Source organism: Ammospiza nelsoni, chromosome 3 (assembly GCF_027579445.1).
Source record: "Ammospiza nelsoni isolate bAmmNel1 chromosome 3, bAmmNel1.pri, whole genome shotgun sequence".
Lineage (NCBI taxonomy): Eukaryota > Metazoa > Chordata > Aves > Passeriformes > Passerellidae > Ammospiza > Ammospiza nelsoni.
In genome coordinates this window covers 34,631,163-34,644,625 of record NC_080635.1, presented here as the reverse complement: position 1 = coordinate 34,644,625, position 13,463 = coordinate 34,631,163, and the positions used below count along the sequence as shown (strand labels likewise).

The following is a 13,463-nucleotide window of genomic DNA, read 5'->3' as shown; positions in this document are numbered from 1 at the left end:
ACACCAGCCTCAAATCACTTTTGCCTGTTTCAAGAATAATTCTTCATCTGCCTTAAAGAAATAAATCCACCCTTTCCCCCCCCCCCGCCCCCCAAAAAAGACATGAAAGCTCACCTACACATATTCACTCCCAACATAAAAAGTGAAATTAGCAGTTTTTACTTCTGGAACATCAACTAGTTGTTGATGTTCCAGAAGTGCCTCTTAACCTTCCAGCGACAGCCTAATAATAACACTAATAATACCCAAAATAACACTAGAAGCACAGAAACTCAAGAAGAAAAGCAACAAGTCTAAAACACTACATGAGACAGATGAGAGACACTTCTCCTCTGGTTACCTTTGTCAGTGCAGCTCATTTGTCATGAGGGCATTTCTTTGTTTATGTTATTATGAAAGTGCTGTATTACAGATGTGTGCCAGCTTTCACATGAAGCAGAACACAACAGAGTGAGAGCTCACCTCTGCACCACCCATGTCCTGAGTGGATATTGCAGCAAACACAGCCCTGACCATGCCTGTGCCTGCCCTAAGCCATGTGACACCATGCCTGCAAGTCAACCACTGAACACCCATTAATATCTACTTCATATTGCTATCTTTCCATAAATACTCTGCATTAAAAATTAATATGCCTGCATACTGAAAAATAATTTTGCAACATAATTATATCACACTAAGCATGCATTTCCACAGAGGAATATAACAAATTAGGTATTAGGACATAAAACCTGATCAGCATTAACAAGCTACTAGTGGTAGGAAAAACTAAAAATGCCTACAATGAAACTTCAGATATGATTACCTTATTTTAAGATAATAATGTTTCACAAAACTATTCCTAAGTGCCAGTTACCAGTGGTTGTGTGCTTCTACACTCAAATGTTTTGAATCTTTTGAAAACTTCAGTACCAAACCTATTTTCTAGCAAATTTCAGTGTTACTAAAATTATTTCAAAGCATTTTTAGAATACTCTTCAGATTACAAAAAAATCCCTTAATAATAACATTTGGCAAGTTCCCCTGTGCAGGTAATTTCATGCCTTGTTCCTCTTACCAACACAAACCACAGACCACCTGCCTATAGTCATGAACACCACACACTTTGGGAGTTAAATCATTACTGCCCTTTCTCACCAGCCTCATATGTCCTGACTGTTGAGGACAAAGCTAGATAAATTAAATCACCCAAGGTGAGTGACTTCAATCCTCTCTTTACACTTTTTCTTTAAGCTTCTTCTCTCTACCACCCACACAAACAGTTTCAACTGCAGTGTAAATCATAAATCTAATACTGATTATAGCTAAATAAAAATCTGATTTGAGATGATTCCAGCCACCTGTGCTAAGAAAGCCTGAACAGCTTTGTTATTCTTATGGGCAGCTGCAAACATGCCAAGGTCATCATTAAAATTTCACTTCCAGCTTTTAACTGGAGAAAGTTTCCAAAGCACAATACCACACCAAACTGTTTGCAAAGGTTGTGCTCCAACTCCATACAGAATGGTTGACTAGTTCTCAGTGATTATGACATTAAAAATAAAATAAATGTCATGGTCCTTGGAAGTTGCTGACTTGCTCTATTGGCTCTGGCAGAATGGAGCTCATTTTCCTCAAACAGCCCCAATGGCACTGTGTTTTGGATTTGTGACTAAAACAGTTGATAACACAGAAATATTTTGGGTACTGCTGAACAGCAAAACCTCAAGGTTTTCTTTTTCCCATCTAGATCCCCAGTGAGTAGGCTGAGGGAGCACAGGAAGTTGGGAGAGGACACTGGCAGGATGACTGACCCAAACCGGCCTATGGAATATTCTGCATCATACAATATAATGCTCATCAATAAAAACCTGGCTGGATGAATAACTGAATGGGGGCTGTCTTCCAAGGTAATCATTGCTTGGAAAAATTTCTCATCTATTTTTTTCCCTCACTTTTGCTCTTCCTATGCTCTCCCCTGTCCCACTGAGAAGAGTAAACAAGCAGCTGTGTGGATGCTGAACTGCTTGCAGAGGTCAACACACCACATGTGCCTTCTCAGGAAGAGATATTAAGCTTAATTGTGAAAATACCAAAACAAGAATAACTGCCCCACTAATTCAGAAACATAAAAAATTACCAGAAGTGCTATCAAAATTACTGAAGCATGCAGAGCTCCCACAACAGCAAAAAAATGCCACACAACTAACAGGCTATTAGACAATTCAGAAATTCCAACCATTTCACATACTATGTCTAACATACAGTTTTCTCTTTGAAGATATAAAAAGCTTGTTTACAGATAAAAAAAAATTCAAAGTATTCTGGAAAAATCAGATAAGCAAATAACAAATCTATGTATTAAAGGGAGTTCTTTCTTAGGGGAATGTATATTGCAGTTGCAGGGCTGTAACAGTTGTGTAACTGCTCACATTAGCAGCAAAGATCATCTTACTAAATGTATGGCCTGTGCAGCTAATTAATGTATCATCACCCTAAAGAAACCTACAGAGCAAGTCCATTATTAATATTTATATTTAAGGGCTTACCCTCCAAACCACCAACAGTTAGAGGTCACAGCAGTGGAACAGGTCCCTGATAATGTAAGATTTTGCCACTCACAGAGCAATCACCAACAACACCGAAGCTTTCAGCTACCTCACCTTCTTTCGTGCTTTGTTCCTGAGACCCTCAGCGCTCCCTCGCTGTACATCTGTGCTGAACTAACCCTGCTGCACATGGTGCAGGTTTTTTTTTCTCTCCCAGAACACACCACTGCCACTCCCAAACTGTCAAGGCAAAGGAGGACACATCCCATGCTTTTATGGTGCTGTCAGCATGCAGCCTCTGTTGAAGGCCTGCTCCTGTATGCTTAATCTCCTCCTCTTGGATAGCAGTTTCATTAGAGCACAACTGAAAGTTTAGAATAAAGCATTCTGACTTTTCCTGAGAATTTTAAACACCAGCACAGCATGCCCCCAAAGCCTACCTTTTGCATGCTGACACAATCATGCTGCTGCATTTAGAATAAATGATTAAATTTAATTCAGTATCAAGTATTTTGTAAAAAATCCTCACTCCTCTGTTTGATTTCATTGAACCTTAAATGCTCTCCTTAAGGTCTTCTCATCACACAGTGGTAGGTTTTTAGGCTTTTAAGAGTATGCATGTCAAACAGTTTAAGAAAAACACATTTTAAGAAACTGCCTAAATACTTAAAATAAGTATTTATTTCTTTAAAAGTCACACCACTCCAAATGGGCATTCTGAGGGCCAAGTAACCTGCAGCCTCGCTTGAGCGCTCACATCATTTGCCAGGCAGTGCACTGTAGGACACATCCTTATTATTGTCCTTGCTGCTTTTGTGGTCCAGCTGGCTTGGCGAAGGCTAGTTACAGTCACACACCGGCCCACAATTTTTAACCACCTCACCCAGAAAAAATTGAGTTTTTGGGGAGAAATACAAGCACTTGTCTCGCGAGGGGAACGAGCCCGGGCCGCAGCTTTGAGATCCGACCCGCACCTACGGGCTGCGGCAGGGACGGACCGGGCCGGGGACCAAAGCACCGCCACCGCCTGCGGGCACAGCCCGGCTCACCCACGGGCACAGCGTCCGCAGCCCCCCGCACACAGCCCGGCTCACCCCCCGCATTTCTCCCACGAGCGGGTTTTGTTTGCTCTCAGCCGAAAGCGGTTCCACGGCCCAGGGCCTTGCCGGCCTCCCCCACACCCCGGGGCAGCCGCGGGCGCTCCCTCCCTACCTGTCTCGTCCTCGTCGATGCGCAGAGCCATGGAGATGCACTCGAAGGCCCGCTTGTGGCACGCCCGCACCGTCTCGGGCGCCCCGCCGGGCTCGGGCGCCTCGCCGGCCCCGGCCCTGCTGCCCTTGGCGGCCATGAGGGCGCCGCGGGAGAGGCGCTCGCAGAGCCAGGCGAAGAGCAGCCCGAGCTGGAAGGCGACGAAGCGGAGCAGGGCGAAGGCGGCGAAGAGCGGGTACGAGAAGTAGTACAGGTTCCGCTTGTGCGGGGACGCCGCCGCCGCCGCCCCCGCCGGCGGCACGGGGGGCGCCGGCCCGGGCGGCGAGGAGGGAGAGGCGCCGGCGGTCGGAGGCGCGGAACTGGAGCCGGCTGAGCCCTTCTTCTTCCCTCGGCCGCCCGGAGAATTCATTCACCGCCGTCGCCATAACCCGCTGCCAGGGACTGACAACAACCGGCCATGGCGATGGCGGCGGCGGCGACGCCCCTTTCGGCCGGCCCAGGGGGAGGGACGGGGGGCGGGATGCGGCCGGCCCCGGCGGGGCGGGGAGAGGCGGCACCGCCGCTGCCACCATGGGAGGCGAGGGTACGGCACCTACAGCGCCCGGCCTGCCGTTCCCACGGCCCGAGTGGAGGGCTCTCAGGGGCTCTCAGCGCTGGGCCTGGAAAGCACAGAATGACAGAATCAGTGTGGTCGGAAAAGGCCTGTGAGATCAGCGAGTCTAGCCTTTGACCGATGTGAAACTGGACCGTAGCACTAAATACGGCGTCCGGACCGGTCTTGAACGTGATCAGGGACGGTGACTGTACCACCTCCTCGGGCAGTCCATTCCCTAGTTAAACAACCCTCTCTGTGAAGAAATTCCTCCTAGTGTCCAGCCTGGACCGCCGCTGGCACAGCCTAGGGAAATGTCCCCTTGTCCTTTCGCTGGTCGCCGGGAGAAGAGGCCGCCCCCCAGCTGGCCCAGCCTCCTTTCGGGGATGTGCAGGAGCGCAGACCGACAGCGGCAGCTCCAGCCCCGGCCGAGGCCGCCCAGTGCCGGCCCATGGCCTCACCGAGCGGACGGGCGATGAATAATTTACCAGGATTAGTTATTCTGGCCGGGATTGTGAGCCGCCCTTAGGCACAATGCAGCGCGGGCTCCTGGCGCCGCTCCCGCCTGCAGCCACTGCTGGCAGAGCCCGGGGAATTCCCTCGCTCGGAGAGGCGTGGAGCAGCCAGTCCCCGACGGTGTCCCTGCCCCCGGGAGGGTGCTGCGGTGCTTTGTCTGCTCCGCAGCTCTGTAATGGCAATGACAGGCTGGCTCCTCACATGCAGGGAGCTAATGGAATTCACTATACATTATAGATACAGCGCTCTGGAAGAAAAAAAAAAATTAATCTTAACTCTACTCCACTCTCCTTACCCAAAGTGAACATGGAGTTGTCGAAGCTCTTGACAATTATTCGCCCAGCCATAATATTTATTTGTGTTTCACCAAAGAGATAGATCCTCCAGCTCCCTACTCCTTTGGTTATTGCAAACCTTAAAAACGCTTTGGTACCTTTGGTCTAGCAATCTAGGGGAGGGCGGCATCCATACACCAGCACTTCTGTGCCTGCCGCAATGAGCGAGCGCCTCCCTCTCTGCTCCAACCTTCCCACCTTTGTGGGTGCGTTGTCTGATCTTTTTCATCTTTGTTTTGCTTTGTCACACACACTCTGTTCTACAAATAAAATACTGAGTAATACTTATTACAGCGGCCTGAGTGGGTCGCTGCTGGTGAGAGAGAGACGGTGAATCTTGTATCTTGATCAGAAGGCTTATTTATTAATATATGATATATAATACATTATAGTTATACTGAAAAGAATATAGAGAGAGGTTTGCAGAGCTGCTAGCTAAGCTAAGAATAGACAGAAAAGAAATCCACAACAAAGTTGTGTCCAGGGACTCAGTCCCCTGGCTTGCACTGATGATTGGCCCTTAATTATAAACATAGAAAATGAGCCAATCAAGGTGAATCCTATTGCATTCCACAGCAGCTGATAATAATTGTTTACCTTCTCTTCGGGGGCCTCTGGCTCCCGAAGACACAGAAATATGAAAGAAAGGATTTCTGTGGAGAAATGTCTGCGACAAATACTAGATTATGATAGATCAGCTCTGTGCTGCACCCCTGAACTGCGCACTGTCGCCCTGATTTGTAAATAATTTATTGTTTTGCTTTCTTTTATGGAGAAGGAGAAAATTGATAGACTTGGTTTGTCCAGTGTCATTGGTGAAGTGGCACTTTCACCCTCCAATCCAGTGTCACTTTTGGAAATCTATAAATGTTGAAGTCAGAAAATAAACTTCCCTTTTTTCACCTTGAGAACAATAGTGTGAGCGTGTCGTGTTGTTTCATGTCCTACAGTGACAGCACACCGGAGCTGAGACAGTCCCCAAACTGCAGACAGGTAATTCAGTGCCCAAGCAAGTTTCCCCCAGCTTATAGCAAGAAAGGGCAGTTGGTGGGGCATGTTAATTAAAAGGATGCACCAAACTAAAATCACTACTGTCTGCAGTATTTTATTCATTCTTCCAAAATTACTATAAAACTACTGGGTTTTTTTTCTTGTTTGTTTATGCCTCATTAAGTTACTTCCAGTTGCCCCTGGTGATGTGTATTTATTTTCTTAAACGACAGAGTGGAGTGGTTTTCTTTTAGTGACAGAACAGTACACAGTTTTCTTACTGTATGAAATACAGAATGTTATCACATATAAAATAACATACAAACATATAGCAACTATTCATGACCTAGACCATTATTAGACAGACAGTGAACCTATTAGTACTGAAAAAATGCAGTGATGTACATCAAGTCCTTTTTCACTGTGTTTTGTAAGAATGATTATGTACTTTTATTATGAAAATATTATCAAGTGTGAAAAACGCCAATCACTTTTTTTTTAGAATTTTAAAAGTTCAATAGTAATAAAATGGTTATAAAAATAGTAATATAATTAGAGTAATAATAATTTGGACAGTTTGGATTAGGACAATATGAGACAATAAAAACAAAGAGTTATGGACGTCCGGGTACCTTTTTCTGCACAACATAAGCCTGAAAAGGGGCACAGGTTAACAGAGGATTAACCCTTAAAAGCAATAGCTTGTTGCATATTTATACATCTCATACATGATGCATAAATTCCATTCAAATACAGGATTCGGGCAGGTCAGTGTCAACTTCTTCCTCTTAATCCTGACAGCATCTTCAGGACTGAGCGAGGCAGGAAGAAGTTCATTTCTTCTGCTAATGGAGCAATAAATTCTTTTTCTCTGAAAGATTCAGGTGTCCTGTGGCTCCTATCTCGGTGCGAGTCCTCTCTTTAAAAAAAGTATATTACATAGCATAATTTCTATTTTAACATTATGTTATAACCTAAAACTATATTTAACACATTACTTAAGAAAATTATACAGCATAACTTTCTAGAATAACACATATAATATTAATTTTAATATTTGTGAAAAGCCAATCATAAAATACACATTTTTCACATCAAGTATGTTCCAGCCCACTCATGAATTTTCTTTTAGTATATATAACTGTCCTTTAAAAGATCTCTTATTTACTGATATAAAGTTTTAACAGATTTTATAATACCAAAGAACTTCCAGAAGCCTCAAGCAGTGTTAACACTAAGTTATTTCACTAACAAAAACCCACTTTCAGCTTCAGCAATGTTATTTTCCGTGAACACCACAGTGACCTCCTCAGACAGCAAGCCGCACTGACTTACGAGCATATTTCTGCAGGCAAACCGCCGGGCTGACTTGGAAGCGAGCACATCCCGCGAGTTTTATCCCGACGGGAGACAGAACTCTCCCGCACACGGCCCCGCCCCGCGGGCCGCGGGTGGCGCCCGCGCAGGCGCACTGCGCCCGGGGCCGGCCGCGCGACCGCTTCACTGACGTCAAAACACTCCGCGACGGCGGCCGCGGTTGCTGCGGAGCGGCTCCCGGTGTGCGTCCCGCCGATCCCGCTGTCCCGCCCGTCCCGGACCCACCGGCGGTGAGAGCCCTGCGGCGGGGCCGCCCCTCCCCCGCGGGGTGCCCGGGGCACGGCCGGGGGCGGTGCCCGCACGTGGCCGCGGTTGCGGCGCGGCCCCAGCCCGGCCCTGCCCGCGGCGGCTCTCGGGGCGCCGTGGCGGGCACGGGAGGGAAGAAAGGAAGCGGGGAAAGGGATGTCTCCGGCGTCCCGGGAGATGAGTGCTGTATTCTCTAATCGCAGTACTGCTCCCTTCAGCGGACGTAACTTCAAGGCACTTCTCGGTTCTGCGTGCGGGAGAAACCAGTTCAAGTTTGGCGCGGGGGGAGCACGGAGCGACTCCCTGTGCTTTCTAGTAATTGTGCCTTGGTAACCATTAGTAACCAAGTGATGCAATATCGCTCAGCTCACATGGGCTTCATCTCAGCCTGCTGACCGGATTTTTTTATTGCTTTCCTAGATCTTCTTGGACGTCAATCAAATTTCACTTCTTGAATCATGGAGGGAGAACAGATTATGGAGGGACAGCCACAGGTATTATAAGAAATGTTTTATGTGCATTATGTTACATGTGTAAAAGGAGAATTTTAGCTTTGCTAACCATGTGTTATTTTACAGGTTCCGGAAAATCCTCATTCCGAATACGGCCTCACTGAAAATGTAGAGGTAACAAAGATTTTGTTGCAGTGGAAGTCACATTTGTGGTTTGGGGAAAGAAGTTGACTCCTGAGTCTAACTTCAGAAAATGTAATATTCTCAATGGAGCTAAGCAATACCTGTCCCTGGTGGAAATAGCTGTACATATATTTTCTGTTGTGCTACTTCCATTGTTCTAAATGATACTGAAGTAGATAATGAGCCTTTTAATGAGTTGGGGTTTTTTTTAAGTATCTTATGATTATTATCTGTTCTGTTGCTGTCTGTGAGAGATACAGATATATATTATGGCACAAAAAAAGCTACCCACATTAGGCTCAACCTATGGTGAGTAGACTGGGAGAATCACTTCCTAACTCTATGACATTTATTTACTCTTCTTATCAAAGACAAGCTTTCAGCCTCCCTTTATTATAAGTTCCTACTCTGTGCTAAGCTTTTGCACAAACTACTTTAAAACATTTTCTGGGGCTCATCTCTCTGGTAACTGCTTGTGTCTATGCCTCAGCTTCCATGGTTCCTACAGGCCCATAACACACCAGTCCTGTGCCAGTAGATTCATGTACATTGCACTGAATACTTTTGGTTTACTGGCAGTGGGACGGTATCACTCTTCAACTACAGTTAATGGTGTAAGGTGATGCAGCACTTTTTGAGCAAAAAGTACCTGGAGGCATTTTGCATATGTTTTCTTTAAAGTGTCCATCTATACTTGAGTAGAGCACAGTCTCAAAGTACTTGACTTTACTAGAGTCCCCTTTGTCTGACTTCACCTGAATTCCTTGTGCTTTTACCATTTTGTGTTAGAAGCACATGTGTACAGGAACCATCTAACTGAGACTCTTGTTGATATTCCTGTCTTAGTGGTGTAGAGTTCAAATCAGTGAATTTGAAGTGAAATTTAAAAAAATGGCAGAAATAAAAATTCCTGGGATTGGATGTCTTCTCTTGTAGAAAACTTACAACTTCTTAATGTTGTTTCCCCAAAACATAGGAATTTAACAGAAGGTTCCTCTGAATTAGGTTTTTTTGCAAGGAAAAATATGCACTTAATATTCTTTAAAGATGTAAAGAAATTATTGCCATCAAATTGCAGAGATGGGTACTTTGCACACACACTTCAAAGTAGATGTGGCTGCTATTACCAATGTTCATTCATGTTTTTGGTTTTTTTTTACTTCAGAGGATAGTAGAAAATGAGAAACTAAATGCTGAGAAAACATCAAAGCAGAAGGTGGATCTTCAGTCATTACCCACACGTGCCTACTTGGATCAGACAGTTGTACCTATCTTGCTACAGGGACTTGCTGTTCTTGCAAAAGAGAGGTAAGATGCTTCTGTGTTCCTTCTGTTCCTAGGAAATGCAGGTCTCAAACTCGGGCAGTGCAGCACCTTTCAGGCCTCCCACACCAAATATGGTATTGCTCTTTGTAAGGTCCTCATTATAACAGGTTTATGAACCCATGAATTGCTGTGATTGACCATGCAGGGTGGGTTCCTCACTTAGGCACATATGGCATGACAGGAGTAATTTATTGAAATCATCATCTCCCAATAAGGTACACTATTGTGAAAGTTTTAGAGGGAAAAATGGGAGAGGTTTTGTTATTAATTTTATCATGTAATTCACCTTAGAGAAGCAAGGCAAGAGGATGTTCTGGTTCTGAAGATTTTTGTTGTGTGGAATTATAAACAGTTCTGCTTGATATTTAAGAGAAGGAAAGACAAATCAGGCATGACATGCATCTTTGTCAGAGATTAAGATACTTCCCAAAGGGTGTGGCTGAGCCTGCACTGTAAACACAGTCTGCTTCTGTAAGAAGCAGACTGATGGTTTATCTTCTGAATAAAGATTTTACTGTTGAGGTGCCCCAGCTCTCTTTACCAGTCAATGTAGACAGTATCATTCAACAACAGCAAACATTTGTTCATCTTAACAAAACTAATTTCTAGCCTCTTGGTGTGTCCTCACTAGTGGCAAATCGTACTTTGTGAGCCATCTCTCAAACTGAAATAATACAATCAAAAGCTGATATAGATGACCGTAATTGCATCATGGCACCTACACTCAGAAGAACCATCAACAGTGTATGAACTTCAAAAGCAGTTGAGAATTTAAACTGTAGTGTACAGACAGCTAATTAAGCAAAATTAGGCACCTAGGAAGGTCCACCCATGTGCACACCTGAGGGATGTGCAGATCTTCAGCTGATATCTGTGGGAGTTCTGCTGCAGACTCAATGTAAAACACAGCCCAAGGTTAATACTCCACCCTTGCACTCTGAATACCTGTGTGACAGGCAAACTTTTTCCTCCCTTTCCCTTTCTCTTTCCCTTCCCTTTGCCTTCCCTTGTCTTGCCTTGCCTTTTTTCTATCTTCATTATGGGGTCTCATCACAGAAGTGAAATTGGATCATTGATAGGAGGGGTTAGGAAACATACAGGTAGTATGAACCTACCAGGACAAACTGTCTGTTCAGCTGAGCATAGTAAACCCTCAGGAGTGAGAAAGCTGAACTCTCAGCTCTGCTGTATAATCTACTGCTTAAAATTGAACAGGAAAATAACTAGTGGATGCTAAGTTATTTTTCAAAGGAATATAGAAATGTTCAGGGAACAGCCCAGTACATCTGATAATCATGCCTGGAATTCAGTAGAAATTACCATCCAGGATAGTGAGCATATGGATAAATGACATATTTGGGAGGAGGTCAACACAATTTGTGTTAGGTCTTTTAAGTGTATTGGAGTTAATTGAAGGAGTTAGTAAGCATACATAAAGAGGAATGCAGATGATGCACTCTGTTTAAATTTCCAAAAAGATTTTCACATTGTTGTTCAGTAACAGCTTTTAAAATTAGTTAGTTGCTGTTGGGATTAAAGGAAGTGCCTTTATATGGATGAGGAACTGATAGGAAGATATGAGATAAAGGGTAGAAATAAATGTTGAATTTTCACAGTGAAATGAGCTCAACACTAGAATCATGGAAAAGATCACTTACAACAATTTGAAGAAGTGGCGGACAGAAGTTGTTAATGAGACTGAGTTTTACAGAATAGATTTTAAGTTGATTAATTGTAAATAATTGCACGGGAACTTCATAAAACTGTGAAGACTGGCATGAAAAATTTAAACTGATATAAAGTGACATTGAATCCAAATAAACATAAAGTTGTGGACCTCAGAGGGTAGTGAAAAACTCCACTGACAAAATGTTAGATTCTGAGCTGAAAATTACTCTTGTGGAAAAATGATGTTAAACTGTTACATATATATGTCAATGCACTGCTTTAATCAAAAATAAATTCTGAATGGTAGCACTTAGAAATTGAAGGGGTAAAACCAACCTAAAATTAAAGAGGTAAAAAACAAGCATAATGTCACTATTTAAATTAAAAAGTGATGTTCTTATATTTTATTGTTATGTATAATTTCCCTGTATTCTGGTAGAATGTGAAAAAGTGAGAGTGACAAGGTGGTCATAAGTATGGAATACTATCTCTATATGGAATGACTGACTAGATGATATCTAGAGAAGAGGCTTCTGTGGATGAACATATTAGGAGCCTGTTAAATCACAACAGCACAGAGATGATGGATTGGGATGGACTGTTTATTATCTCTCCTGATTCAGTAATCAAATTAAATGAAGCAGGTAGCAAATTCATAATGAACAAAGGGCTGATCCTTCACAGGTCACATAATTAAGCTATTTTTGTGCTTTCAGTTGAGGACATTAACATTTTATTTGTGTTCAAGAGGCAACTGGTCAAAGCTGTAGAGGAATCCACCCCAGACTATTAAGGGTACTAGCTCAGGAATTGGTACATGCTTGGATGCCAAAAGGATGGTCCCGAGAAGTGTCTCTGCATATTTTTGTTGTTGTTTTTGTGCTCTTTATAGGCAACTTGCTCACTGCCAGACCTTTGGTTTGACATGCTCTGGAATAAGTATGTCATTCTGTGGACAGAATCCAGATTAGCAGGATTCACATGGTATAGCTGGAGGAGTTCTTTTAAAAAAACCTACAGACTAAGGCCAGTGATCAGAAGTGTTTATTATTGACTACTTGCAAGTTACAGCACTTCTCAAACTTGAAGATTTGTTGTGTTTTGTTTCAGTTGCCAGAAACCATGAAAACAACTCTTAATACACTAAGCTACACAATAACCACTTGAAAAAAAAAGAAAAAAGAAAAAAAGCAGAGATTCAGTTTAAATAACATGAGTAAAGAAAGAGGCAAATGCATGTCATATTCAATGATGTACATACAGTATTTATGCTTGCAGACTGTGATTTTATGTATGTCAGTTCTGTTCTAGCAATTTAGTAACATTGAACCCACTTTGTGACTAAGACCCCTTTTTAAAAACTTTCTCATTAGACATAAACTGGAAATTTACAGTCACTCTAGGTAGTTGGTCATCCCTAAATCAATGCTTAGAAGTGTTTGGGACGAGCTGTGTTGCTTTTAAGGGAAGGTGATTGGTTCTTCAGCTACCTTATTCCATATAATAACAAATAATTACTTTTGATTTACTTTTTTTTTTTTCAGACCGCCCAATCCCATTGAATTTCTAGCAGCATATCTTTTAAAAAACAAGTCACAATTTGAGGACCGAAATTAACTCCATAAAAATGAGGACAGTTGGGCTGCTAGACTGAAATGCTCATTTGCCGCAATTTGTTTTCTGCTGTAAAAATCCTTTAGCCACGTTGTTGTCTTTCTTAACTGCACAATTTGCTTTATCTTTTGAGTTTATTTAATAAAGAACACTTTACATTTAATTGTTCTCTTGTTTTAAACTAGCTATTAAGAGATTTTGAAAATAAAATACTGAAACTCCACTACTGGATGAAAGTCTGAATAATTCCATCGCATGGCTGATAATTTATATAACTTAATTGGGTTTTATATAGCACCCTCCAGTGCAACATGCCTAAACAGAAAGCAAACAAATGCAGAACAATTAAAATTTAATTGAGAACTTGCTTCAGAACACCGGGAATGGGTTTAGTTAAAACAAACAATGAGATCCAGCAGCTGAACAG

At 43.1% G+C, this 13,463-nt stretch overlaps 2 protein-coding genes across 6 annotated transcripts in view; one reads left to right on the top strand and one right to left on the bottom strand.

Annotated features, from left to right (window-relative positions):
• The window catches only part of SPAST (spastin), a 38,654-nt gene extending 34,446 nt beyond the window's left edge, over positions 1–4,208 (bottom strand). For all 4 annotated transcript variants that reach the window (XM_059467811.1, XM_059467813.1, XM_059467812.1 and 1 more), the window contains exon 1: positions 3,741–4,208. In XM_059467811.1, coding sequence (XP_059323794.1) covers positions 3,741–4,146 — 406 coding nt within the window. In that variant the 5' untranslated portion in view covers positions 4,147–4,208. The remainder of the gene's footprint in view (positions 1–3,740) is intronic.
• Positions 4,209–7,636: 3,428 nt separating this feature from the next.
• Positions 7,637–13,259, top strand: DPY30 (dpy-30 histone methyltransferase complex regulatory subunit). 2 transcript variants are annotated; one of them, XM_059469580.1, is made up of 5 exons: positions 7,637–7,777; positions 8,214–8,287; positions 8,372–8,419; positions 9,594–9,736; positions 12,967–13,259. In XM_059469580.1, the coding sequence occupies exons 2-5, from the start codon at positions 8,252–8,254 to the stop codon at positions 13,037–13,039; spliced, it is 300 nt and encodes a 99-aa protein (XP_059325563.1). In that variant the 5' UTR covers positions 7,637–7,777; positions 8,214–8,251; the 3' UTR covers positions 13,040–13,259. The 2 variants fall into 2 exon arrangements, with proteins under 2 accessions (XP_059325563.1, XP_059325564.1); XM_059469581.1 differs by lacking the exon at positions 7,637–7,777 and adding an exon at positions 7,929–8,122.
• Positions 13,260–13,463: the final 204 nt, after the last annotated feature.